This window comes from Chaetura pelagica, unplaced genomic scaffold, assembly GCF_000747805.2.
Source record: "Chaetura pelagica isolate M959 unplaced genomic scaffold, ChaPel_1.0 scaffold105, whole genome shotgun sequence".
In the NCBI taxonomy this organism is placed as follows: Eukaryota; Metazoa; Chordata; class Aves; order Apodiformes; family Apodidae; genus Chaetura; species Chaetura pelagica.
The window spans coordinates 203,411-230,146 of NW_009953393.1; the positions used below are offsets into that span (position 1 = coordinate 203,411).

The window sequence follows — 26,736 nt, forward strand, 5'->3', positions numbered from 1 at the left end:
TCCCTACACCCTGGAGTGGAAACATAAATGCCCTCATTTGGAGCAGGCTTGTGTCCCTGTGTAATGAATTAGTCTTTCCTATGCAAACACTTCAAAGAGTTTGGGCTGAAAGGTTTGACATGTACACCATTTTCTACACCTCCTCACTCTGATCTCCCTGAAAAAGGAAGTGCAGTAACTAGAGCCAAGAAAGGGTCATTGCACTTCATGGGCAGGTCTCTGAGCAGGGTCATCAGGAGACCAGGAGTGCAGGACATGCTCCATAGAACACAGTCCAGATACAGCCTACCTTAATTAGGCTCCTAGTGTCATGTGGTCTTACTTTGTACTATTTCTTAAATTCTAAACCAGCTAGCTCTCTAATTAACACTCTGTACTAAAAATGACCTCTATTTTCACCATATGCCAAACTTAGTACTTAGTTCTTCTCTTCATCTTAACTCCCCATCTGCATTCTCTGTTGGCACTCTCTCTCTTCCTTTGGCATAGGAAAGTCTATCTAAAAATGAAAGCATATTATTTTCTTAATGGGGATAATTCTCAGGGAAAATGGCAGAGAAATCTTATTCTTCCTGTGTGTTTGGGTGGTATGTTACACTGATGGGATCTAGATAATTGCCCTGACAGATGAATACCCAGGATATGACACAGATCTGTTTCTGTGCCCAATATTTGACTGTTTGAATTGATAAGATCCACCCTAAGCGATGACTCCCTGCCATCTGCCTTGTTTCCTTGGGTTTCCCTATAGCACTATCCTTGCAGCTGCAGTCAAAAAACCAGGCTCTGCCTGTGAAGAACAGAGTTAAGTCAATAGCTGCCAAGTTAGAAGTGTCAAATCTATGAAGCGGATGAAAGCGAAACCATACTGCCTAGCCGTAAATAAAACGTCAACCTGAAATTAATTAGACTGCAGCACATTTGACTTTGTGCCTGTTATCTGTGAGACTTCAAAGCCCTCAGGCAGCGTTTGAAAGGAGCGGGGTGTTCTGGGAGGGGCACATCAGCCTGAAACCATGACAGGCAGAGTGAACCTGCGCTTCCAGCAACGGCCATCCTGGCCGTTTTGGAAAGCCCTCTCCTTGGCTCAGGAGTGTCTCTCACCTCACTGCAGGGCCCTGTGCATAGACCCCAGTCCCTGATAAATGTTCATGTAAAATGTGTGGCTGCTGCACAACAGGCACTGCTCCCCAAGTCATGTATTTTCTGCTTTGGCCTTCCTGAACTCACTCAGCTTAAGGCAAGGAGAGGTGATAAACCCTCTAGTCAGGGCTCCTGTGCAGCATGGGCCATCATTTTTCATCCAGTTGAGTCCCACAATTAGTCTTTGCATTCGACTGCCACTTACCCTCCAGAGATCTTCCTGTCTTTTGTTGAAGGCACCACAAAACAGAGACCCTTCTGGTTAATTCTATTAATATCCTGCTCTGATTTTATTTTATTCTTTAAAGGGAAACTATGTGTTTCATAACTAAAGCTCATCTAGTTTAATCCTCTAGTGACTGGCTCTCCCTTTGCAGCTCTCTGTTAGACAGCTGTTTCCTATCCACTGTCCTCCCTCCATGAAGGCACACATCCAGTTCATCTCAGTTCTTTTAGATAATCTCAGTGTTCTTTTTAATAAACTGAAAAGATTAAGCCTTTTGTTGGAAGGTATTTTCATCAGGATTTGATTAATTTTCTGTCTCTTTTTGGATCCATTTTCATTTTTTCAACAGTTCTTCTATTTTATGACAAGAGTTATGAGCTTTGTGCGGTGTGTTCTGATGTCCTTTTTACTGATGCCCCTTCAGCAGTTATTTCCTGCGCCTTCCCACCAATTGCATTAGCTAATTTTGCCATAACTTTTACCCTGTAAGCTCCTCTTGAGCTGTTTTTGCATATGACCTTTCAATTTGTAGTCTATCATCCTGCAGGTATAATTTGTATTCCTTCTTCGTTCATTTTACACATTCCTGATGTACAATCTACTTTGCTTCAGTTATCCTAATTTAGCAAGTAGTCTGTGTTGCTCCATACAACTGTACTATCTACCTATATTATCACAGGAGTGACATATTTTCTCAGTAATGGTTATATTTTTATTTTCATGTCAACTAGGCAGGCACTGTGCAGCACTGAGCCTTATACTGATCCCTTTGGAATCTCTCCAAGTGCATTCCCACTCAGTGATGGTTTTCTGTTGACAGTCACATATCAAATCTGTCACTCAGCCAGTTCTTACTTCATTTAGCATATTCTCTATTATTATGAAGCAGAGGTATTGTCTTGTAAAAGATCAAATCTCCTAAATCATTAAAATTACTTTCATCCAGACTACAAAGGATGAGATTAAAGATTGTTTTGCTGCACACATTTTCCATAGATCAGGCGTCCGTTGTATTCCTGACCCTTCAGCAATCCTGCTCTTCTCATCCCAGCCAGGTTTAGTCCAACCTGTGAAACAGGAATCTGGCTTATATCTGGAGTAGGAAGGAGAAGGCTTCTGGTGGCTCTGGGTGGACCAGCCCAAGCCATCAGCTTCAGAATGAGTGTCACAAAAAGCTTGTACTAAGGCTGTGAATATATCTATTAAAGGTGGGGAATATGTCTATTAACTATGAGCCAGCACGTGTGCAGCTTTCTGTAGACTCCTGCTGGAGAATCTGAGAAAAAAAACTGTGAGATGTGAGTCACTTCATTCATCTCAGTGAGGTGTTAACTCTTTCATACAGGTGACTTAGAGAGAGTCATGCAGCTATATTTTTTTTCCCTGTGTTTGATGGGATTATTTGAATGTTTGAGGTAGGAAACTCAGTTAGATCATCTTACCCAGACACAGACGCATTGCAGATTCATTCTTTTCAACACTTTATCCTGTGCTTTGCTCATCTGAGATTTAAGAGTCCCCAGCAGTGAGACTTCTGCACTCCTTAGGAGGATGTTCCATGTCCTAGTCTGTATCCCACTTGATACATTAAGGATGAGACTGATAAAATTAATCAGTAATGCTACAGCATAAAAATGGGCATATTTTCTTGTTAATGGGCATATTTCCAGTGTTAATTAACTTTCTTTTACAATTCTTAGTTACACTCTGGAGAGCATTTTCAACTTTGGTGTGACTCCCAGTGAAATCTCTTGCACTTGCCGACAGCAGAGATGAATTTTGTTAATCTGGCTTTTGCTAACTGTCAGAAATAAGCTATTGGGAGGTCAGCAGGTCATAAGGAGTGCAGCAGTCGCCAGCAAAGGAAAAGAGGAAGCTAAGGGAAGACCTCCTGAAGGGAAAAGGGGTCAGTAAGGGAGAAGATTAATTTGAGTATCTAGGGATCAGGCAGGGTTATACAACTTCCATCAAATTCTTGCTCCATGAATAAGACTGTATGAATCAGACCTGCCTATCTGTTTGGAAATCTGGGAACCAATTAGCTCTATTGCCTGCATTTGTACCCAGCTTTCATTTATTTAGAAACAGGCAGATGCAGGGGATCTGGGTATGCCATGGCTGGCTTTTACCCCGTCCGTTTCTCCTGTGTGCATGGATGTTTCATCTTCACACTCCCAGTGTTTTGGCAATACATTGGGTGTTATGGACTCACTGGTATAGCTCTTAGCTTCTGAAAAAAAAATTAGGCTACGTCTCTGGAATTCTTAAAGATACATGTTTGTGGGAAAAAGACGCTAATTTGCCCAGGCAGAGTCTAGGTTTTCTTTCTTTAAAGGGATCCTTATCCCTTTGTTGTCCAAATGAATCACCTGTTGGAGCATGCCACCATTTCAGTGCACCCTGGCTTCATTTCCATGGAAACAGAAACATGAAACATGTGAGAAGGGTGTTTTTCCAGGTCTTATCCAACCACAATACAATGTTTGTACACCCAATCTCGGGACCTGAAAACTGATCTCAGCTTCCACAAATACCCTGCAATCCCTCAGACTAGCAGAGGTGTTTATGTGAGCCTGTAAATAATTAGTTGCTTTGTCCCTTGTCACTGGTCTTGTTGAAGGGCTTAGGACTATCATGTGCATCAGGCTGGAAGGATGATGCTGAGCATCCCTGGCTGACTGCACCACTGGATAGCTCTGCACGCTCAAAGTCTTACAGACACAGAAATTCAAGGGGAGATATTTACGCAGAGCAACAATTAACACAGTTAATTGCATTTATCTTTCATGTTGGCAGATTTGCCGACTCTCAGCTATTTCAAACTCAGTCATCAGTTAGATGTCTTCACGTTGATAATTGATTCCTCAGTTGTATGTGAAAAAAATTCACACTTATTAGAGCTAGTTTGCAGTGCATACCTTCTGTTTTTTCCCCTGGCACTTTGGATCCGTTTGTCTTAAATGGAGGTTAATAATTTCATTTCCTTGGGGCAGAATAAACTATGCTTCATTTTCTTTTACATTCTGGTAATTGCAGGAGGTTGCAGAGCAAGTTGCAGGAGTTTAAATCTCTGGTCTTTCATGGGAGCTGGAGCATTTCCTGCTCTCCTGCTGCTTATGGTGCATATTCTTAGCCCCAAAGCTATGGATGCCAAGTGTTTTTGCTAAGGAACTCTGTACCCTCAGCTGAAGTCAATGAAGTGCCCTGGAGCAATGGGCACATCATAGGTTTGATGTCAAAGTTAGAATATTACTCACCCTAAATGTTCTTGTACATTGAAGTCCACAGGCATCAATGCAGAGGCTGCCGAGTACCCTCCCCTGTCACTTGTATTAGCACTGGAGGCAACCAGAATCTTTCTGGGTCTGGCTCTATATCTGACTGTAATTAGCAGAGGTTTAAACAAGCAGGGAATGTGGATAGAGGGAAACGAGCTACCTTACACACTGGAAATTATGGCAGGGACTCACAAAGCTGCTCGCGTAATGTAGTCTATGAGGAGGTGGGTGCTTCTCCAGCTAGCCTACCTCCCTCTGTCAGCAATGAGGGACACTGCTGAGATCTTTAATGATACAGGTATGAAGAAAGGTGTTGTGAGATCCCCAAATAGTGTGATACCATACAAGCCTTTGAAGGAGGGATCAAGTGTATCTTGACTGACTATTGATTATGGCCATTCTTCTTGCTGCCCTCACCAATAGCTCTGTTCACTGGCTGATGTGATTTTCCAGCTGTCCAATGTCAATACCTTTGAGGGATTCCTTACCTCAACAAACTTTTCCAGTTCCCCCTTCCTTGGCATGCTCTGACTCCCTTTCCTCTCGACACCACTGTGGTGTCTTGCCTTGCCCTTCTCTGCTCTGCGTCAGGCATGGCAGATGTACTTGAGCCTGCATGCACACAGATATGTGTGTATGTGCCCATACATGCTCTGCACCTTTGACTGACAGCACAAGTGTAAGCTCAAAACCTCTGGGCCTCATCCTGCAATGCAGGTGAGTATCTGCACGCAGGAGAGCAGACCCACAGGTTCTGTTCCCCTGCTTGCATTCACACCATTCATCCTGGTGTGCTCACAAAAATTTGTAGGACAGAGCCCAAAGCAGTTAAAAATTCATGTTTATTAAAACCCAGCTGTATTTATTTTTGTTCAAGACTTTTAAAAATAGCAGCACACTATGAACAATGCAGCAACCAATATAACATGAAGTAATGAAGTAATTTCCAGTCACCCAACACTTTCTAGTCCTTTAACATCATAGATTTTTCACTGATCAGGAGCTTGGTGCCGTGCTAGCAGCAAAGCAACAGTGTAAGAAAATTCAAGACTGTGACCTGTGTTGGCAGTAGCATCACCATAAATTATTTAAAAGAGCAAATTTTAGGAAATATAATCTAATATAATCTGTGATTTAGCTGATTTTCCATTATATGTGTGAGCAGTGAAATTGAGTAAGTGTTCTATTGTTTGTCTTTCTGGCATGTTTCAAAGCCAGGTCACTGCGTCAACTGACCCATATGAGGGTCCCCAGAGCATCTGTCCTTAAAGGTTGCACTGGTTTGCATTGGATTTGGATTTAAAGTTGTGGTCCTGCTTCAGCATCACAGCTACCACGTGTGGGCAGGAACAGTCCCTTTCTCTCTCTGGCTTCTGACTGCTGTGATGTTTGAGTGTTGAACACTGGATGAGGATGTTATCTAAGGAAAACGGATTTCATTATGCATTAAAAATTATAATATTTGAGGTAGCATTAGAACCTGAGTCTGCCTCCACTTAAAATAAACAAATGAACCCACAAAATTTCTTCTTCAGTTAATTGCCTAAACATAAGCAGTAAAACAATAGGCACCTGTAAGCTGTTATATGAACGATTCAATAGCATGTTTGTGTGCTGAGAAGATAATAAAGAGAAAAAACAATATTGCCATTTCATTAGGCCTTCTAAGCTTATCCTCCTTTCACAATCATATAAATCATGAGTAACTACACTTAAGTCAGTGATGGTCTCCTGCTGTAAAAGCACCATTTGTCAGGCAGGAATTGGATTCATATATAAATTACAAGCCCATTCCAAAGATTTGTGGATTAATTTCCATTTGCTGTTGTTCCAGGCAGGTCCTGCCAGCCTTGGTTAACTGCTGTGTTGCTGGCTGGCACGGGAGTGGAAAAGGGACAGAAAAAGAAAAGTGGGAACATTGCCCCAGACTCTAATGGGAACAGGAGCAGGTCCCTGGAAGCTTCTTGCTCTTTTTGTGTTGCCATTTGCATTGTTTGGTTATTTATCGCTGGTTTTCTTTAATAAGAGAAGACGTAAGATTGCATCTCTAAAGCTAAGGAGGCAGGTGCATTCCTCATTGCTGTGAGCTTGTGTCTCTGCAGAAACGTGGAGCCCGTGGCAGCCCTGGAGCCCCTGCAGTGTTACCTGTGGGGATGGAGTCCGGGAGCGCTTCCGAGAGTGCCTCACCTCCTCGCCGGCAAAACCAGGCTGTGCTGGGTCACTGAGGGAGACCTCCCTGTGTTCGCTGGAGGAGTGTTTGTGTACGTACCTCTGCTGTCCCCTTCCCTCTGCTCTCATCTCTGCCCCGGTGAAAGCAAAGGGCCTGTCACTAGAAGGGCTTTGAAAAATGGAAGCATCCGATCTCTCCTTCAGTCGTATTGATTTTGGAGGGGTATCGCATTCCTGCAGTTGATGGAATAGGGTGGGAGCCTGCATGTGTTTGTGGGATATCTGGAGATAGGGCTGCAAGGCTTAGGAAGATTTCTGCATGCTCTGAGTGCTATGGAATGGGTTTAAAATCTCCAGCATGGCCAGGGAGTGAGGAAAGGCTGGAGGAGAGATCTCAGGGCAGCAAGACATGCTCAGTACTGAAGGCCAAAGACTCCAGACAACAGAAACCTATTAAAAAGTGGGAACCTATTAAAAGAGGACTGGTTCCAGCTGGGACCTGTGGTGTGGACTTCCTATGCTGGGAATTTTTTGCTGTGGCAGTGACAGCTTTCCCTCTGCTCCAGCCTGCCACTGCTGTTGGCTAGTGACAGAGCAGGCTGGCTGGTGCTGGTGTGTGGCATGTGGGTGTGGGTACAGGAGACCTGAGCCTCCTGAAAGGTGAGAGGGGGTTACAGCAGCCTCCTGGCCCCCAGTGTGGCTGGATGAAGCTGTGCCAGCACCGTAACTGGGTGCTTGCAGTCAGCATCAGAGGCAGGGCAAGTGTCCCTTTTAACAGAGTGGTGCTGCACAGTGCATGCAAAAACTATTGCTTCTTGCAAACTTTCTGCTGAAAAGGAGGGTGCTAATGCCAAGAGGCTCTGCAGGTCCGTCTTTTCAGAAACTGGCTGATCTACAAGCTTCAGTACCTTCATGTCCCACAGGTGCTACTGGTGGTGGGGTGGGGAAGGGAAGGTGCACAGGGACTGCATGCTTCTAGGTTCTCAGGCTATAATTTTAAAGGTATTTTAAGCTATTCCAAAGTGAACAGTCCCTTCCCCCTTGCTTTGGCTGCTTCCATGCACTTCCTTGTGCTGGCAAAAGTGGAGTGTGGAGAACTGAAATGAAGCCAGCTGAAAAAAAATGGACAATTTTGGGATGTAGGGAAGTTGCTTATCACATAGCCATTGCAATGCTTGTGCCATGCAAAAGGGAAGGGCGACAGCGGGGAAGAATGTGTAGCTGGAGCAGGAAGAGGGCAGGACTGCTTTTGTGATGGAGGTGTTGGCTTGAACCAGTTTCAAGGCGTTTGTTGAATGGAAGCCTTGGAAGTATACAGACAGGACTGGAATGTATTGTGAAGCACTGCAAGAAATGGCTTGGAACTGAACAAATGGTCGTGTGAAAGGAAAATATTTAAAATTACATTCAATCAAGCCAGGTATTGCATTTTGTCAGTGTTAGTGCAGCACTTTGGATGTTTAACAGTTCGTTGTTAAGGTGTCTGATGTTTTTAATGACTGGAAAGTGCTGGCCCTGTGGGTCTGTGTATTTTGTAAAGCTGTGACTGTTGACAGAGAGGAGCAAGTCAGATGTTTAGGGGCCCAGCTTAAAGCTTGCTCTGGGGCTAGTTGTCTTCTCTATGCCACACTCTGTTGGGCTGCTGCAGGCAGTGATGCCACCAGCAAAACGCAGTGAAGTAGTTAGTGTTTTTATAAAGCTAGTGCTGAGCTGTGCTATTCTGTGCCTCCTGTTTCCTGCTGGAGGTGTATGTCCATAAGCACAGTGTTTGGTTTGGCTCCTTGCTGGCTGGTTTTATCCCTGTTCTTCAAGAGCTCAGAGAGCAGTGCAAAGAGCTCCCCAGAGTAGGGTCTGTGGGCATGGACCATGTTCTGGACACATGATTTGGGTGCATACCTTGCTTTACACACACAGAAGTGACAGTCTTCTCTGGTGCTTCTTGTAGGTGTCACTCTTTTTGTGCAGATGTGCCGCTGTGTAAGGCTTGTGGTGGTTTCCAGAGAGGCCAGCTGTCCTGTGAATCCACAGTGCACATGGCCGTTGTGGTCTGGTTGGAGTTACTGTTTGACAGCACTCAGGAGGTCTGAACAGTCCTCAAATGCCAGCAGAGTCTCTGGGTTAATAGAGAGGGTTTATACATAGAAAACTCAGATGCGCAGGAGGCCCAGATTTGCACCCATTGCCGTGGGATCATCTGAAGGAACTAGCTCACTTGCCTCGTGCACATGGTGTCTAATCCTCCTGCTCTCACATCAGGCAGCGTCCTTTACAGAATCACCTACAAGATTTCATCTCACTGAATAATGGGTTGCTCAAGAAGTGACTCGACACTGTGATCTTACATTGTTCATCTGCTGTCTGATCTCAGGCGGGGAGTGCCATTCCTCCCCACCCCCACACCTTTCTGAAGCAGGCAAGCTTTTCTTCAGCATGACTATGTTTGCAGTCATTAGTCCAGCAGATGGAGCAAATGGCTGAATAAATGAAACCAGCACACGATCTAGGGACAGAGGTAGATAAGGTGGAGAGAAGCAAACCTAAGTGACTAAGTCTTGTTTTGAACCTCCCTGTTTTGCTAGCTGTTAGCTTTCTACTCCGGATGATACAGTCACAATGTGCATTCCAGAGCAAAAATAGTCTTCAGAAAGTATCTGTGAGACTGAGAGAAGAATGATCAATGATTGAATTGCTCTGCTGTGGTGGTACTGAACAGGGCAAATGTTGGTTCTGCCTTCTCGCCTGGGGTTAGCATGCTCACTTCCTGTTCAGGCACAGCAGTGCTCTGTGCTCCAGGCATGATGGTGTTGGGTTGAATGCAAGTTTTAGGGATCCTCTAAAAAAGATTCAGCAGGTCTTGTTCTTTGTGCTGATGTCAAGCTCTCAGACTGACATGAAGCTCAAGGTTAATCCCACAACAAGATTTTTCAAAGGCCTTGGGGCTGTCAGGTAGTCAAAGAAATGTGTCTCCTGCCCACCCAGCATCCTGCACATCTGTTATTGTAGCAGCCTGAGGCCTTCTGGTCTGTGTTCATCAGTGTGTTTGTGTATCCTGCACACCTAGTAGTTTGGCTTCTACCTCACTGTTGAATAAGTAGATGCTGTCTGCTTCTTGTTATTCTGCAGACACAATCCTATGGCTGGACAGTCACAGTGGTGCAAGCAGGAGCATCTGACAAGTTTTGCAGCAGACTGTCCATCACCCTGATGGAAGGCTCTGGGTTCTGAACAGAACTAGAGACTGGGAGAAGGTTATTAAGAGGTTCAGTTTGAGCTAACAGCTCCAGGGCCAGCTCTTGTCAGCCACAACTGAGCAGCCTTGTCCTCCAGCATTTTCATGGCCTTCTGAAGCGAGTACACAAGAAGTGAGTGCTGCCTGACACTAAAACTAGCTGCTGGACCAATTCATCAACCGTGCTGTATTCTGCTCAGGGCTACCACTGAAATGCTGGAGACCTTGTCCAAAAAAAGGAATTGTTAGTCTCTCATTGGTCCAGCTGTCTGTAATGCAGTGCAATGTACAGGTGAGAGGTTTCAACAGGGCTGTGGAAAGCTCTGAGAAGTTCACATTACAGGCTTGCAGGGTATTTGCTGTTTGAAGGCTCATCTCCAGTGTCAATACCAGAATGCTAGGAGCACCAGAGCAATGGTCTTCTTCTAAGTTAGTCTGCTGTAGAGGGGAAGATATTGTTCTTTGGAGTTGTGATGATTGACAGTGGTGGAAGAAGCACCCTCAGACTGCTTAGAAAAGTTACACTGCCCATGCTAGTGCTGCCTCTGTTCTTCAAACTCACTGCAGTTCTGACACCCACTTAAGCTATCCGAAAATAATTTTAAAGTGATACCTGAAGTACTAGCCTAGTTTGGGTTATTTTTACTCCTCATTTTGCATGTATCTAGGAGTCCTTATCGAATGGCAGAATGGGCAAAAATAATGGTTACATTTAAAAGGTCTGTGGGAGCCTTGGTTTAAAGTAAGTAGATGTGTTCCTGCCATTTTGAAGTGATCAGTGGCAAGTGATCTACAATGGATGATTTTTGTTGTCAGACAACTTCCTGTACTGTATTAATTACTGTTATTTTTTCTTTGTAGCAAAATATCCATCCTAAAGAACCTAAGTGCTGATGACAGTGCAACTCTGACAGTCGTGTGTGTTTGCTCTTTGTTACAGCTATGAAGCCTCCCACCCCACCGTCCGTCCAGCCAGGAGAGGATCAGAAAGCAAATAATATTGTCACCATCACAGGTATTTCCCTCTGCTTGTTCATCATCTTTGCCACCGTTCTCATCACCCTCTGGAGGAAGCTCTGCAGAGCTCAGAAGTGCAGCACTGCTGTCCGCCAAAACTCCATCCATTCCCCTGGCTTCCGGAAAAACTCTGATGAGGAAAACATTTGCCAAGGCAACAAGCAGCGAGACAGCTTCGCAGAGGGAGGGGATGCCCCTGTTAACATTCCTCTGACCTACAGGCGAAGCCTCCAATTTGCCCAAGAAGATGATGCCTCTGGAAGTGAAAACTTTCAGCCAAATGCCCAAAAAATAATCCCTCCTATTTTCAGCTACCGCCTCGCACAGCAGCAGCTGAAAGAGATGAAGAAGAAAGGCTTGACTGAGACAACCAAAGTGTATCATGTCTCTCAGAATCCCCTCACAGACACGGTTGTTGGTGCCACCACGATGCTTCCCCTGAGCGGGGAAAACCAAGAGGAGGCAGCATCAAACAAGTTTAGGATCAAATCTCCATTTCTGGACCAGCCAGCCAGTCAGCCCAAATTCCCAGGGGAAAGCTCTCATTCTAGGCTGGATTTTCCATTCTCACAGGCCAATCCTGCCATGAGCCCTACACAAACCTTGGTAAGAAGGTCTCATTTCAAGCACCAGGATAATAGGGGGGACGTGTTAGAGAGGGGTTGTCACAGGAACCCTCAGTTTAGAAGAACGGCCAGTTTCCATGAAACTAAAAAGTCCAAGCCTTTCAGAGAGCGAAGCATGTCCACCCTCACCCCCCGACAGACTCCTCTCTACAGCTCCAGGACCAGGACATGGGACCACGGTTTGGAGGACAGGATGCGGCCAAAATCGAGGAACGCGAATCCGACGTGTGAGAAGCTGGACCAGCCCCCCGGCGCCGTGCCGGGCTGCGAGCCACAGGGCCACAGCGCCAGGTGCCACCTCAGGGCGGGTCCCCTGGTGAAGAAACTGGACCTGATCAGTGACCGCCAGCCTGCGGGTCAGGAGAAGGCAGCAGCTGACAGCCGAGGTAAGAGGGGCCCTTCACCTAACCCCAGAAGTGTGTGGCGGAAAGAAACGGGCTCAGCTGGCAAAGATAATTCCCAGAGAGGCCCAAGTGTCAGCCCTGCCCAGTACCGGAGGGACAAGTGCCAGAGCTTCCCCTTGGACCCTGAGTTTGCCTTTTATGATAATACTACTTTTGGCTTAACGGAGGCAGAGCAGCAGATGATTGACCTCCCTGGGTATTTTGGCTCAAATGAGGAGGATGAAGCAAGTACTTTAAGCATTGAGAAGCTGGTGATCTGAGTGACTCGTTGCAGCCCTGCAAGAGGAGTGTGCGCGGGAGAGGATATCCTGCCATGAGCCCTACACAAACCTTGGTAAGAAGGTCTCATTTCAAGCACCAGGATAATAGGGGGGACGTGTTAGAGAGGGGTTGTCACAGGAACCCTCAGTTTAGAAGAACGGCCAGTTTCCATGAAACTAAAAAGTCCAAGCCTTTCAGAGAGCGAAGCATGTCCACCCTCACCCCCCGACAGACTCCTCTCTACAGCTCCAGGACCAGGACATGGGACCACGGTTTGGAGGACAGGATGCGGCCAAAATCGAGGAACGCGAATCCGACGTGTGAGAAGCTGGACCAGCCCCCCGGCGCCGTGCCGGGCTGCGAGCCACAGGGCCACAGCGCCAGGTGCCACCTCAGGGCGGGTCCCCTGGTGAAGAAACTGGACCTGATCAGTGACCGCCAGCCTGCGGGTCAGGAGAAGGCAGCAGCTGACAGCCGAGGTAAGAGGGGCCCTTCACCTAACCCCAGAAGTGTGTGGCGGAAAGAAACGGGCTCAGCTGGCAAAGATAATTCCCAGAGAGGCCCAAGTGTCAGCCCTGCCCAGTACCGGAGGGACAAGTGCCAGAGCTTCCCCTTGGACCCTGAGTTTGCCTTTTATGATAATACTACTTTTGGCTTAACGGAGGCAGAGCAGCAGATGATTGACCTCCCTGGGTATTTTGGCTCAAATGAGGAGGATGAAGCAAGTACTTTAAGCATTGAGAAGCTGGTGATCTGAGTGACTCGTTGCAGCCCTGCAAGAGGAGTGTGCGCGGGAGAGGATCTGTTGGCTTTTGGTGGAAGGAGCAGTGGGAATTGCATTCCCTTCACACAGAGCAGGAAGGAATAATGCCCCGAGTCTGGCTAGTGGGAACACATTCCTTTCCAATTACTGGAAAGTGCTTCCATATAATTCTTTTTTGTATGTATGTGTGTAAAATGCACACAAAATACCCTGGGAAAGGATTTGTTAATGGAGGCATGACACAGGAATAGTCAATAGATTTTATTGCATAAAGCAGTCAAATTTTGTGCATTGTGCATAATGAATGCCACTAATCTACCCTTTCTCACTTTGTTGGCTGTGTACTAGTAGATTATGATGTCCTAAAGCATATGTTGTCCACTATCCTCAACCATCTGTCCTAATTAGTGAATCTTTTCCTGTTTAGATAACACAAACCTCAAGTTGTGAGCAGTTCTCACTGGATTTTTGTAAGTTGTTATTGAACTGTGTTCATTCATTGTAATTGCTCGAGTAAGTCATATGATGGTGTTTCTTTTAGCTGGTTGCATGAAAGTGCAAATGGTTGATGCTGAATACTTGGAGTGAATTTAAAATGGAGGGGACATTTTTCATCATTCAAGATTTCTGTATTTTCTCTCTGTCAATATTTATACCAAGAAAACATCAATGTACAAATATTTGAAGAAAACTAGTAGAAAAGGGCATGCTACTGGGAGGGCAAAGAAGGTGGGTGATCATATTTTAGCCCTCACAGAAATGTTGCTGCAGCATTTAAGCGTCTTTAAAAGGCAGTGAGAGAACTGTTAAGTCGCCCATCTTCTCCATAATCATCTTTGCCTGTATTCACATTTTTTTAAAGTGTAAGTGAATTGACAACAATACTACTACAGCAAGCTCAAAATAAACTATGAACAGAACCAGCAAACAACAAATTTATTTGATGAATACCTGTTTTGGAAAAAAAAAGAAAAAATAAAATGGCCTGACAACATCTGGTCATTCCCAGAGAATGGTGTGGTGAAGTACAAAGTGTGGTGTTTCAGGTTTGTTGTACTTTAAAGCCAGAGATCAAAAATTGGCTATTGCACACTGCTGGAAATGTTCAGAGCTGGGTTGAAACCCCAGTTGACAAGAGAGAGAGCTTGAGCCAATAAGAATTACTCAAGAGACTTTGCTTGGCACTTGTTAGGATAACCATGTCTTCAGAGAGTTTGCAAAGACCAGGGAAGTGCAGTTGGGCAACAACCAGGAAAGAGGAGATGCTGCCTGTGAAGCATGGATTGAGAGAAGGTAGGTTCAAGCAGAGCCTGTCAGCCTTAAAACAGCTCTCCCGTGAGGAGCCTAACCCTGCTTACCGTTTAGCCAGCCTTGTGAGTGTGAAGGAAAAATTAGCATGTGGGCAGCTCTCTGGCAGTTGGCTGCTGTCTTTTCTCAGATGGCTTTCTGAGTGCTCAGATTTCCCTATCCCACTACATTTTTTTTTTCCCCCCAAGGAAACTATGATTGTGAAGGGAGAGCAGCCTCGCTGTGCATTCCCCAGTTACCGCTGGCACCCCACGGAAGTGTCCCAGGTGTGCACAGGAAACTTGGCAGGAGCCAGGCACTCAGCGTTTGGCTGCCAGAGTCAAACCCTGCTGGCTGAACGGCCTTTCTGGTGGGTCATGTTTTGCAGCTGCTGCTGGAGCACCGGGTGAGCTCCCTCTCTGCCAGGAGCTGTGCCAGCACGCCGGGTTGTTGAGGTGCAGCCCTCTGGCCCAGCGCAGCCTTCATACCAGCTATGCATTCCCCTAAGCTGTCAGCTTGAAATGCTGTTTGAAGCATTTGAGAACATGTCCACGCTTGAGGACCGATCCAAGGCTAATCAAATGTAATGAGTCCTTGAATTGACTTAAATGAGCTGGAAACCAGGCCTCTGAAGCAATTGCTGCTCAGGTTACTTACCACCCCCGTTCTAAGGTAAACTCTGCTTTGTGAAGCATGTTGGCCCTGAAGCAGTGATCTGTCAGCGTTAGACCTGCAGTGCTACAGTATCTGTTTACAGCTTTGGTGAGCCTCCCAGTGTGGGAAGCTCTGGAGATCAAACGTACAGCACAGCAGCATCCAGCAAGCATTTCCTTAACCTTCAGTGGGAGTGATTTGAGCTTGGCAGTAGCCCTCAGATCAAATAAGTACTTGGCTAGTGGCATTTTACCCTGATTATTAAGATAAAGGTAGCTCTGAAACACTTTCTAGGGTTTACTGTGGGAGCTGCATAAAGCCCTGTGACCCCTGCATCTCCACGGGGGTTTTCTGTGCCGCAGGAGGGCTGAGGAGGGGAAGCCTTGCTCTAAGCTGGATGATGCTTCCTGCAGCCTTGTCTTGGTGATGGGCTGTGTTCAGAACAGCTACTGCAATGCATTAGATGAGCTTGGGTACATCTTATATCTAAGACAGCAAGCAGACCCTTTCCCTCCCAGCTCATCAGGTCTTGGCCCCTTTTTCTCTCTTAGAGAGAGAAAAAAAACCCCATAACATATTGATACTGGCTTTTTATATTGCTCACTGCTCACTCACTGGGAACTGGACTGAGTAGCATTGTCTGACTAAGCCCTGTTGACTTTATCTCCATCTGGATAGTCCATTATCAGATGGGTGATCAGCTGCTCGATGAACTGTCAGACCAGTAATGCTGGCCCTTTGGTGCTGTAGTTGATTTTCAGCATGCAGAGTTGAGCATCACTAGTCTGTAGTGTCTACCCTGCTTCCCAGACCTTCTACTGAAGAATGGGATTGAGCATCATCTGCCAGAAGTCATTAACTTCTTTCACTCGCTTTTCTCTGTCCTTACTGCCCTCAGCATTGCGTCAGTGGCCACAGCATTTCCATATGTTCTCAACATGTAGTTAAAACCTTGGACTAAGATTTTACCATAGTAAAACACAGAAGTCATGATCAGAAAGGGAATAGGACGTTGCTGGTTGTTCACAACCTTTTCTTCACAAGGGCAACCTCATTTCAGAAATGTAGGTGCAATTTTCGTTCCACATTGGTACGTGCCAACAGTGGGGAAGAGGGCAGCAGTGCAATCTGGCCAGGGCACAGGCTATAGCAGCGTGGCTTCCTGGAGTGCTGGCCTGTTGTGCTCTGGTGTTCAGATTTGCAATCACTGGGATAGCTAGGAAGGAGTGAGAACAGGGTTTACCTCTTGACAAAACAGCAGAGCCAAACCAGATTTTACACTGAACTTTAACATGTCTCTACATTGACTCCAGGACACCTTGAGCCATGGAAACTAAACATACCTTGCAGACCCTCTCAGCTATCCAGGACAGCAGGTGCAAAAGCACCAGAGACAACACCAAAAGAATGAAATTCTCTTATGACCTTTCTCAAGATTTTCATTCAAATATCTTCAAGTTTGTACTGTTGAAAATGAAATACAAAGTGTTAAGTCCTACTCAGATGGTTTTATTTCATGCTTTGTGGATATACAAATTACAGTATGTATGGCTCTAAAAGCAAATAAATGGAGAAGAACTACCAGTTAAAAAAGATACTATTGTTCATTCTACAGCATGATAGTAGTAAAATGATTTGCATCAAGCTCATACTACTGTTCATTTTTAACTGTTGTTATTAACAATTTGTGGAAAATAAATTTTCAGTATTCCATTTCTTTGAGTCGTTTGTGTTGCTCTTGCATTTCACTCTGATGAGACAATGAAAGCAGTGAGCTCTGCGGTTCAGTCACTTCCCACTTTCTGATTCCCATCGTCTAACCCAAAATCATCTGGTAAGTTAACGTGAGCGTGTACAAATGAATCGTTTTATGAATTCCCAAGAATAATTGTGCTCATCTTCAATTTAGTAAAATGTGCCTAATTTTAATCTGAGGCTTGACTCTGGCAAGCAGCATTGTCTTTGTCTGCATTACTGAGTTGCAGTGTGCTACAGAAGTGGATCTGCAATGGGAAGCTCTTAGCAGCAAATCCCGGTGTCCACACTGTCCATTTTGTGGGGATCTTTGAAGTAGCCTTAGTCTGGATGCACATTAGCAGCTGGAGCATGTCCATCCATTGGTTTGGTTTCACACTCTACAGGAGCATTCTCCAACTGAGAGTTGCTTAAAAACATTCTCCTGATCCAGAAGAAAGCACAAAGGCACACCAGATGAAGCCAAATTCCCCATCACCTTGTTTCTATTTTTATCTTCTCATAACTGATGGTTAAAATTAGTATGAGAAAGATTTAGCCCTTGAAGAGATAGTTAAAAGGACATTCTTGATCATTCAATGACCAGAGAGCTTTAAATAAACACCCTCCAATGAAGTCCTGAAAATTGCTGAAAATGAAAACTATTGTTATTCCATAACTGAGATCCATATATTTTCCATTAAATTGTTGGCTGGCTGTGCTCAGACAACTTGCAGTGTTAGGTTCAGCTGCTAGAAACAGATGCAACTCCAGTTACCAGGCCTGGGGCAGCAGAGGGCTGGCTACTAGCATAAGCAATTTTTGTTTCAGCTTGTACTTTTTTTCTTTCCAAAGCAGCAGGTTTCAGATGCCCTGACTGTTCTCACCACCTCCACTCTCACCATCAACAAAGAATGGAGCCCTGATTTTCATGGATGAGTATTTTAGTGAGTACCACACCCCATGCCACGTAGACCAAACCATGCCATTGTCATGGGTTCCATGGTACCTTCCTGATCTGTAGTATCTTCCATTGAGGTTTACAGCATGGCACCTGGGAACGATGTGGGAGAGGGAGAAAAGGAGATTAGGTTTAGTGTGGGAAGACATTGCTTCATTACAGTGAAGTACAATTTTCACACAACATACATTTAGAAACACCAGGGCGGGATTCAGTGACAGGTTCATACACTTAGATAATTAATTTGTCTGTACTGAACTAGTTTTCTGAAGTCCTACAGTAGCCTATGGAGATCTGATTTATGCCTTTAGTGGAACCCAGAGAAGTGTGTGGATCATCCTGAGGAAGACACCTGTGCTGGCCAGATAATTCAATCTGTTGACTCCTTTGAGTGTATTAGCTGGGGATGTGATTCATTTGCCTAAAAAGGAGGGGTGTAGTGCTGTATGGAAGGCTCTAGCTCAAGTGCAGGCAGCTACATACTGACACCTAAAAATGCAGATGTCTTTTAATTAAGGTAAATCCCACTATTGATATACTTTTTTGTAACTCCAGATTTCACACTATGATAAGGGCCTGGTCAAAGAAAAGACTCATCCTCAACTAAAGTAGAGAAAGACTGGAAGCAGCATGTCCTTGTTCCTGTGGCTCGTGAACCCGAGTCCCTCTGTGCTGATGTGTGGGCTATGGCCAACTAGCAAGCCTACCACCAGAACTGTTCAGGGGGAGCTCAATCCCTAGATGTGCTCCACAAGAGGGATATGTCCTTTGTACACACTGTGCCTTGCGGTGACTACAATTGTTTTATTTCCTGGGACATAACTCAAAGCACTTCAAGGAATTTTAAATGGGCTCTTTTCCTTCCAGGTCATTCCCCTTTAGGCATTATTCTGATCCATTTTCTTAAAATGAGTGCAACTTACCCGCTGTGCTTCGTAATGGAAGAAGTAGACTGCTTTCCTCTGAGGATATGTAGGTGTGGATATCTTAGATTTGACCGGGCGAGGTGGCATGCACATGCAGCAACCTCCAGCTGGTGTAAGACAGGCAGGTCCTCTCAGCTCTACAGCCACCCACACCCTATGCATCCTAGAGGAATCAACTGTTTTCCATACCTGTTAAACCACCAGCCACCCTTGTTTTCTAGAGCACAGTTGCCTGTCAGGAATCGATCGTGATCCTTGTCAGATGTGGTGAACTGCATCCCTCTGTGAGAGGCTGACCACTGATCTTCAAAATTGCTCCCACCAGACAGAGCGTCGCCAGCATTACCAGAATAAGTGCCAAACCATAACCTGTAATTGTCCTGCAAGAAGATGTGAAACCAGTCTTTGACATCAGCTCTTTCTGCCCTTCCACCCATTTTTTCAGATCAACTTTGCTCTAGCCATTATATCCATTGTCAAAGGCATGACTGTTGAAGTCAAGGATGATTTTTGGCCCCATTCATTAATGATCCTAGTGTAGATGACTACGGGATTTAACCTTTGAAAAGGAACTGCTCTTTATTGCTGCTGCCATAAAGGATTTCAGGCTTCATTCTCTTTAAATAACCATTTGGTACACTATATAACAAGCTTCAAGGCTCTTACTAGCTCATCAAGAACAACTTGGCAGGAAACTTGCTCTCAGACACATGGTGTGATTCTAGGAGTGCCCTGCACAGGGAGAGGAGCTGGACTCGGTGATCCTCATGGGTGCCTTCCAACTCAGCATATTCTATGATTCTATGAATCTTTGCCAAGTAGCTGCCTTCATAAACTGATCAGTTTTTCGGCAGGAATAACTTCTTAAAAATTTTGCTCCTCCAAAACCTGATTTCTAGCTAAATGGTTCTGTCCTGGTAGGGATACTTAGAATAATAGTTTTGTTGTGAACAGGTAACAGATCTAAGAGACGTTTGATATGAGATGGATGATTACTTTTTTGGTATGGTTTTTTTTCCTGTCATCACATTACACTTTCATGTTTATGAAAAATAGCAGTAAAGTATTAAAATGAAGCTGTTCAAAATTTCACAAGAAGGCTTGAATTGCAAACTGTGTACATTTTGGAGTCATGATGGAGTTGGAACTAGGACTGCTTCATGCAATGGAACTCATGTCCTCAGGTATTGGGGCGGCTTTTGTGTGGTGTTCAGAAAGACAAGCCTGCAAAACCAGCACCTGCACTGAACAGAACCCCGTCTAAAGCTGAAAAGCAAACATGAAAATACAGGGATGTGTGTCTGCCTTTGGGCTTTCTGTGGCTGTAAGTGTAGTGCTACAGGTACCTGACTTCCAGGAACTTAAAACTGCTCTTTCAAAGCTTTGATTAGAGCTCACTGTTTTCTTTTAAAACAAACTAGAAAGAGCTTGTTCTGGTGATTGCCTTTTATGTGACAGCCTGAAACACTCTCCTAGGAAGCAGGAGAACAGGATTCAGTTTCCTTGCAGAGGTTCATACCCTTAACTCCTCCATCATGGAAGACTCATTCAACCATGAGGACAGAGACAAACGCGTGTGGGAATCCTTGTGGCCTGTGGCATGGAGCTGCCCTCTGTGCACCAGCAGTTAGCAGGAGAGAACACACACATGATCCTGTCACTCGGTGGCTTAGACATTCAGCAGTTGTGAGGAAGAAGACTCAGGCTCATGTCCCTGCTCCCAGGGCTCTTTGTCAGTCAGCTAAACCAGGAATCCTGGGGAGCCAGACCACGGAAGTTTTGCAGAGCTGTAATTACACCTATGATGCTGAAGTCTGATGCTGCACATGCAGGTTTCCGACTCTCACAGATAAAATGAGGAAATCACCACTGTCTCTGTTTCTTACCTTCTCATTTGCAAGTTGGAAATTTTCATAGACAGCATAACGTCTTTCCCCATGCCAGTCCATCAGGTCAATCTTTAACGAGCTCTCTCCTAAACACAAAGCAGTGTCATGTTAAATGAACTGTCTCATATGAATTAGAAAGAAATCTGTGGAGAAAAAATACTTGCACCTCTAGCAAGCAGATCATAGATGTGGTCATTGCCCAGCCAGTATTCATCATTCTTGCCCTGGAATTTCCCAAATCCCAGCTTGTAATCATCCCATTTCCTGCAATGAGATACAAATATCAATTTCAGTATGTGAGGGAATGAGACAGTCTGTGAGACTTGGCTAGCATAACAAGTAAAACCTCAGCTGTACCTCTAGACATTGTTTTCTAAAAGCATCTGATTCATTGCAAGCTGAGCTGGGATTTGTCACTCTGCCTTAGAAGTAAATACACAGCTTACTCCTTCCCCTGCTAAACCTGTGCACACACATATACTGGGATCAAACCTTCAAACTGCCAGGTGCAATGCTCACAGAATGAGGTTGTCATTTAGATGAGAGAGGAAAGCAGCAGCAGAAAGTATCTGATACTGTTTTTTAGCAAGTCATAATTCAAATGTTCTCCTGGCTGGAAATTGATGTTGCAATCTAAAATATGCTACAATCTTGGATGTACGATGTGATACAGGGAAGAATCCAAAACTGAAGAGAAACTGGAAACAAGTTTCCAGATGAAGTTAAAAGGAAAATAACTGGGTCTGCTTTGTGCTCCTTTTCCACTTAAATTTATTTTAGATTCATTGACCACTCTCACCTCTGCATTTTTGCAGGATCACTGTTTGGATGTGGCAAATTGTTCTTTGAAGACATATTTTTCATCAGCATTCTCTGGTTTCATAATTGTAAGACAAATCTCCTGCTGTTAATCTCTTCCTATAATTTCATTCTCTCAAAACCTCATCTGTTGTTTAGATATTATCTTTGATATTCACATATACTTCCTGTGTGTCGACATTTCCAGTTTTGCTAACCCAATTTTTATTTCCTTTCTCATGTTGTTATTAGGGATATTAATTCTCCTGACTACATACTAGTGCTCCTCTTCAGGATGTTTTTCATTCAGCTGTGCTGAGAGCTGAACTAGCATGGCCAAATGGCTACCACTCTCTGGGCAAGCCAGCTTAGAGCCAGTTGAAGTAGCTTTGCAAGGAACTGCACTTGCTGTAAGTGACATCAAACATGCCCTGAAATTGTTTGGGCTGTGATTGTGAATTAATCTGCATGGGGCAGTTTCTTCTTCACTGTGTTACCAGAGCATGTCGCCTCCTGGAGATTTCCAGGTGAAAGTCACCTTGCAGGGTTTTTGAACAGAGAAAGGACAATCTGGACCGGTGGTTTGGCATCTTTTTGAATAATCCAAATAAGGAAATGAGTGTTGCAGTATGCTGAACATAATTCCTGGTATAAGGATAGATATGTTCAGTGTGTCTCAGTCTATGTGCTGGCAGCAGATACCTGCCAATTTGGAGCCTCTGACAGTCTGCAATAATGATAAAACAAATATGCACACATGTACACACTGACTCAAATGAAGAGAAGCCACAGAAAAGGCATTATAAGGCACAGAAAATGGCTCCCTGCAACAAAAATGTACCCTCACATTGAACTAATTCCCAGACTTAGTATCATTAAAGCATATTTTTGCATATCCTGCTTCTCAAATGCTGGGTTTTGCCAGGCAGCAGGATGGAGGGTGGAACCTGGAGGCCTGACTGCAAGCCCTGTTGATGCAACCATGGTGCACCCACCTGTTGAAATTCTCCTTGCCATTACTTCTCCGCTGAATGACAGTCCAGCCCCCACCATCAGACATGTCACAGTATGCCAGGAAAGGCTCCTGGTCTGCTCTGGGCCTGATCCGGTAATAGCCATTTTGGGTCTTCTTCTGGTTATACACAGCAGCACAATCTAGGCAGAGAGGTATTGATTTGTTAAACAGGGTGGGCAGAAAGCAAAGGGGGACGTGCAGGCAAGAGAAGAGGTTACTGGGAGGCTGCCTGGCACTTGGCCAGCCTGGGTAATACCCTGCAAAGCCAAAGAAAACGGGTCAGTAATGTGCTAGCAATGCTGGTCTGCTGGGCTTGATGTAGAGCAGCAAGGCTTGAAAACCTTTACAGCCATGCCCACTGAAAGAGTCATTCCTAAATCTCTCATGAGACATGGCATGGCTGCAGCTCAGGCTGGGGCTATCACACAGGAGTTATGCAGGACCAGGGCTGGCTCTGTTAGCAAGACTATTGCAGGGAGGCTAATTTCCACTCCTGTAAGTCAGCTGGGTAAAATGAGCTCTTCAAGAGCAAGACCCATCTCCTCCTGAAGCAGATGTCTAATGTAGGTCTGATAGAAAACATCTGAGAGGTATCTGTTCCTCTCTGCACCAGGAGAGAAGCCCAGCTGCAGGTGTCTGTGTTGTGCCTGCCTTTGAGCTGCCTAAAGTTGGGCCAGCTGACTCCAGCCCCAAGGAATGTTTGCTGGTACCAGGGCCATCACTCTGCCCTTCTACTTCCTGTGTATCTGGTTGTGTTTTAAAACACAATCCACTTTAAAAATTCTACAGCTTTTAGCAGAAATAAAATAGTACACATGAGTCTCTGCAGGAAGAATTAAGCATTGTGGCAAGATGAAATTTCCACATATGCTACTGTAAAACATACCTTCTTCATAGACTATCAAATTTCCACTGGTTGTGGGTAAAAGTGTCTCAAGCTGCATGGTCCTGTTGCCTGAGAACAGCCCACTTTTTGTTCTGTGGTAAGAGTTTTCCAGAATGTCCTTCAGTTGCAGTTCATATAAGTAAAGCAAGTCTTTAAGGTGTTTTAACTTCTGTCTTAATTTGTTGTTGTCTAGGAGGCAGAGATCTCTTTCCTATGGAGAAAATAAACAAAAAACCCCAGGCCTCAGTTAGTGGTAAGAGCAGACAGGCAAAGAGAGGAGTATCTGTCTCCTCTTGATCTCAATGTGTCACACTGCCTCTGTGGATCAAGATGATTCAATGGTGGTCCCTCTCCAAGATACCTGAACTGTGCACAGCATGGGCTGTTGAGTTAAACCCAGTGGAGAAGGGTTTTCTACAATGATCTTGCTACTGCTCAGAGCAGCCCAGTGTCAGAGCAAATATGCAGAAAATTACTTTGGAAAAAATAATTAATCTTGACTCCCATTGAATGAAATCAAAGGGAAATGTTTGCAGACTATGAGACTGCTCAGGGTGGTAAGAAGGGGAAAAACTGGCTCTTGCACCACAGCCAGGCCATACCAGTGAGATTTCAAAAACATCTTCTTGTAAAACTGGAAGATGAAAGACCTGCTATTTGGTGCAAATCAGCAGAAAGCAGTGAGCCTACTCGGATCAGCTGAGTAACTTCAGAGCTGCATTACCATAACCAAGACCAGAATCTGCCCCACACTGACTGGGATTGAGTGCTACCAGGTCAGGACCAGTTCTAGGCTTAAGCAAAACAAGCAGTTACCCAGGGCAGCAGGCTGATGAGCGTGCTGAAACATGGCCTCCTAGCTGCCTCTTCCTTCTCGTAGGCCTGCTGGTTTTCCTCCAAAGAGGATTTACAGGCTGGAGGCACACAGAGACCTGCTGCAGGCAGCCCTGAGCTGGCCAAACTCTTCTTGCCAAGCTTAGTACCTCCTTGGCATGGCCCATTTGCTCATAAGAAAAGCACAGATTACCTCAGACTATGCCAAACACCTCTTCCCTTTCCTGCTTTTTAAATAATAATGAAGAAATGAAGGCAGTTTTCCCTAAGGAAATGGACCAGAGTACTTCTTCAGTGGCCATAAAAAACCTTTGTTTTTCTTTTGTTGCTGTTTTTAACTCTTGATAATTTCAGTCCAGCCATCTAGAGCTCTGTCCATCTTCTGATGCCATGAAAACCCTCTATTAGCAAACCTGCAAGAGTGACCTTCCTTTAACTGGAGGCAGACATATCTTTGCTTAGCTCTCGTGGGTCCACATCCCTTTTGTGGGGGAACATCTATCTCTACATGACTGGGAATTATAAACTACTGAGAGGTTGTACAGACACTAGCTAAGAGATACACACCGACAACCTGGGTGCAGGTGAGCTGAAGCTGACCAGGAGAAGAAGCAGCAGCAACCAGGGCATCATCGTGCTCATTTTTTATCACCTGAAAAAGAAACATTAACACGTTGCACTGAAGGTTTCTTTAATTCTTCTCTCAACCACAATCACATTTAATTCCCCAGAAAATGTTAAGGAGTTTGCTTGAAACAAACAGGCAGGACAAAACAAGTGATATTTTTCCCTAAAATGCATGTTAGGGAAAAGTACCAGTGCAGCATGAGGACAATGGAGGCTTGGGTCCAACTTCCTGCTTTCCTATAGAAATGAATACCTGTCGTGACTCTCCAGCAGCATCTGCCCTTTCTTCTGAGTGTCCACACAGACAGGAAGTTACTCAGCAATAACAACTCCTTGGAGCACTCCTTGCCAAGTTGGTTGGTCAAAATCACACAGTCCTTATCAGTCCAAACGCCCCAAAGCTGAGAGGAATTTGCCTCCTGATAGAGTGAGTGTGGGCACTGCCCCTCCTCAGTCCGTGGAGCAGCCTGTCAGGATGGGATTACCTTGGAGACTGAGGGCAGAGGACACACGTGGGACAGAGTGGGCACGGGATAGTCTGTGTTTGGATTTTTGTGGGAGAGGTCTCTGCTGCTGACCTGTCCCAGGGCACAGACGGGGCATCAGCTGCAGAGTCCCAGCTGGAAAAAACGCTCAGTGATCACCAGTGGGAACTTGCAGCTGAACACAGCAAACAGTACATGTTGTTCACAGTGTGCTTGCATGGTGCTTTAAAAAAAAATATCTGAAAAACAGGCTAAAATGAACTCCTCTGCTTCACATCTGGAAGTGCTGCAGAAACTTGGCTCCCCAGCTCCACACCCAGAGCTACGTGCTCTGCTTCAGCTACAGCTCTACCAGCAGTGGCTGATGCTGGGGCTACTTCCAGAGCCGGCAAAGCTGCTGTGACAGGGGACATATCTGCCAAGCCAGGCAGGCAGGGCCCAAAGCAAGGCAAGAAGGGAAACACCCTGTGTGTGTGCAAGTGGGTGCCTCAGCACGTGGCGTTTTCCCAGCTCATAGAGAGGAATGTTCAGCGTTACAGCAGGGGACGCCCCAGCCCGGGACCGCTGGTGCTGTTCTGCCACATGGTCCTGCAGCAGCCGTGCTGAGGTCAGGCCCCATAGCATGTGGGTGGAGGCAAAAATGTAGCAGGAAGGATAAGTTTGAATGATGGATTCTGAAATAGAGACAGTGAAGACCAGAGGAAAATAAAGTAACTTCATCTATGCCTTTATCAACATGTATTAAATGCACATACCTGTAACTTGCCTTTCCTCCAGAGCTTGTTCTGATGAGTTTATCTCCCTTAAAAGTCAACTGCAAAAGAAAGTGATCATAAGCCTGGTTATATATCTAGCTGGTGATGAGCTTTTTCCTCTCCAGATGGCCCACATCAAGGGCGCAGATGAAGAAGGTCTCACAGCACTAGGCAGCTTCACAGAAAAGACACTCACAGTTCCTTGCAGGAAATAGCTACCCAAACCCTGGGTTATCTGTTATTACCCAGTACTCATCCTGCTGCTTCCTGGCAAGGATAAACAACACCAGTGCTCTTCCAAGGAGAGGGGCGCTGCTGGTTGCACACCATTACCCACCTTGTATGACTAGGAAGCTTATCCAAGACTGACTTTAAGTGTTTACATGAATCACTCAGACTACTGCTCCCTGTGGGAGATCTATCTCACGTTTAATACAGCCAGACTCATTTCATTAAGTCCTGCAAGGTGGAACCATCCAGCATTCCTTTTGCTGTAAAAGCACAGCACAGCTGTAACACCAAAGGAGCTGCAAATCTGAAGCAGGAAGCAAACACGGGGCTATTAAGCAAGATTTGCTGTTCAACTGAAATCTCAGGAGGTTTACAGTTGTGTAACTCTCCTCTGAGCTGGATGATTAGATTTGCTAGTTAACACAAACAACAGCATTCGTGGAAGACAGAAAAAAGAACAACCAAACCAAACAGATTGTTGCCTCCCTTTGAGTTATGGCCAAGGAAGCACAGATTATTTTAAAGAAAACAGCAGGAA

At 45.1% G+C, this 26,736-nt stretch overlaps 2 protein-coding genes across 3 annotated transcripts in view; one reads left to right on the plus strand and one right to left on the minus strand.

Moving 5' to 3' along the window:
* The window catches only part of THSD1 (thrombospondin, type I, domain containing 1), a 20,918-nt gene extending 7,808 nt beyond the window's left edge, over positions 1-13,110 (plus strand). Inside the window, exons 3-5 of one of the 2 annotated variants that reach the window (XM_009998317.1) lie at positions 6,750-6,908; positions 10,986-12,320; positions 13,076-13,110. In XM_009998317.1, the coding sequence (XP_009996619.1) occupies positions 6,750-6,908; positions 10,986-12,320; positions 13,076-13,110 (1,529 nt within the window). The remainder of the gene's footprint in view (positions 1-6,749; positions 6,909-10,985; positions 12,321-13,075) is intronic. The other variant, XM_009998318.1, reaches the window with a different exon arrangement.
* Positions 13,111-17,655: 4,545 nt separating this feature from the next.
* Positions 17,656-24,742, minus strand: LOC104389373 (fibrinogen-like protein 1). The gene is made up of 7 exons (XM_009998357.1): positions 24,668-24,742; positions 23,267-23,477; positions 22,361-22,520; positions 20,734-20,831; positions 20,565-20,653; positions 18,868-19,058; positions 17,656-17,845 (listed from the first exon to the last, which is right to left on the minus strand). The coding sequence occupies exons 1-7, from the start codon at positions 24,740-24,742 to the stop codon at positions 17,656-17,658; spliced, it is 1,014 nt and encodes a 337-aa protein (XP_009996659.1).
* Positions 24,743-26,736: the final 1,994 nt, after the last annotated feature.

Coding starts and splice junctions, on each gene's coding strand:
- LOC104389373 (XM_009998357.1), bottom strand. CDS start 24,742: ATGAGCACGATGATGCCCTGGTTGCTGCTGCTTCTTCTCCTGGTCAGC. Junction 23,478..24,667: donor CACCTGCACCCAGGTTGTCG/GTGTGTATCTCT, acceptor TTTTCTCCATAG/GAAAGAGATCTCTGCCTCCT. Junction 22,521..23,266: donor TTTGATAGTCTATGAAGAAG/GTATGTTTTACA, acceptor CTCTCTGCCTAG/ATTGTGCTGCTGTGTATAAC.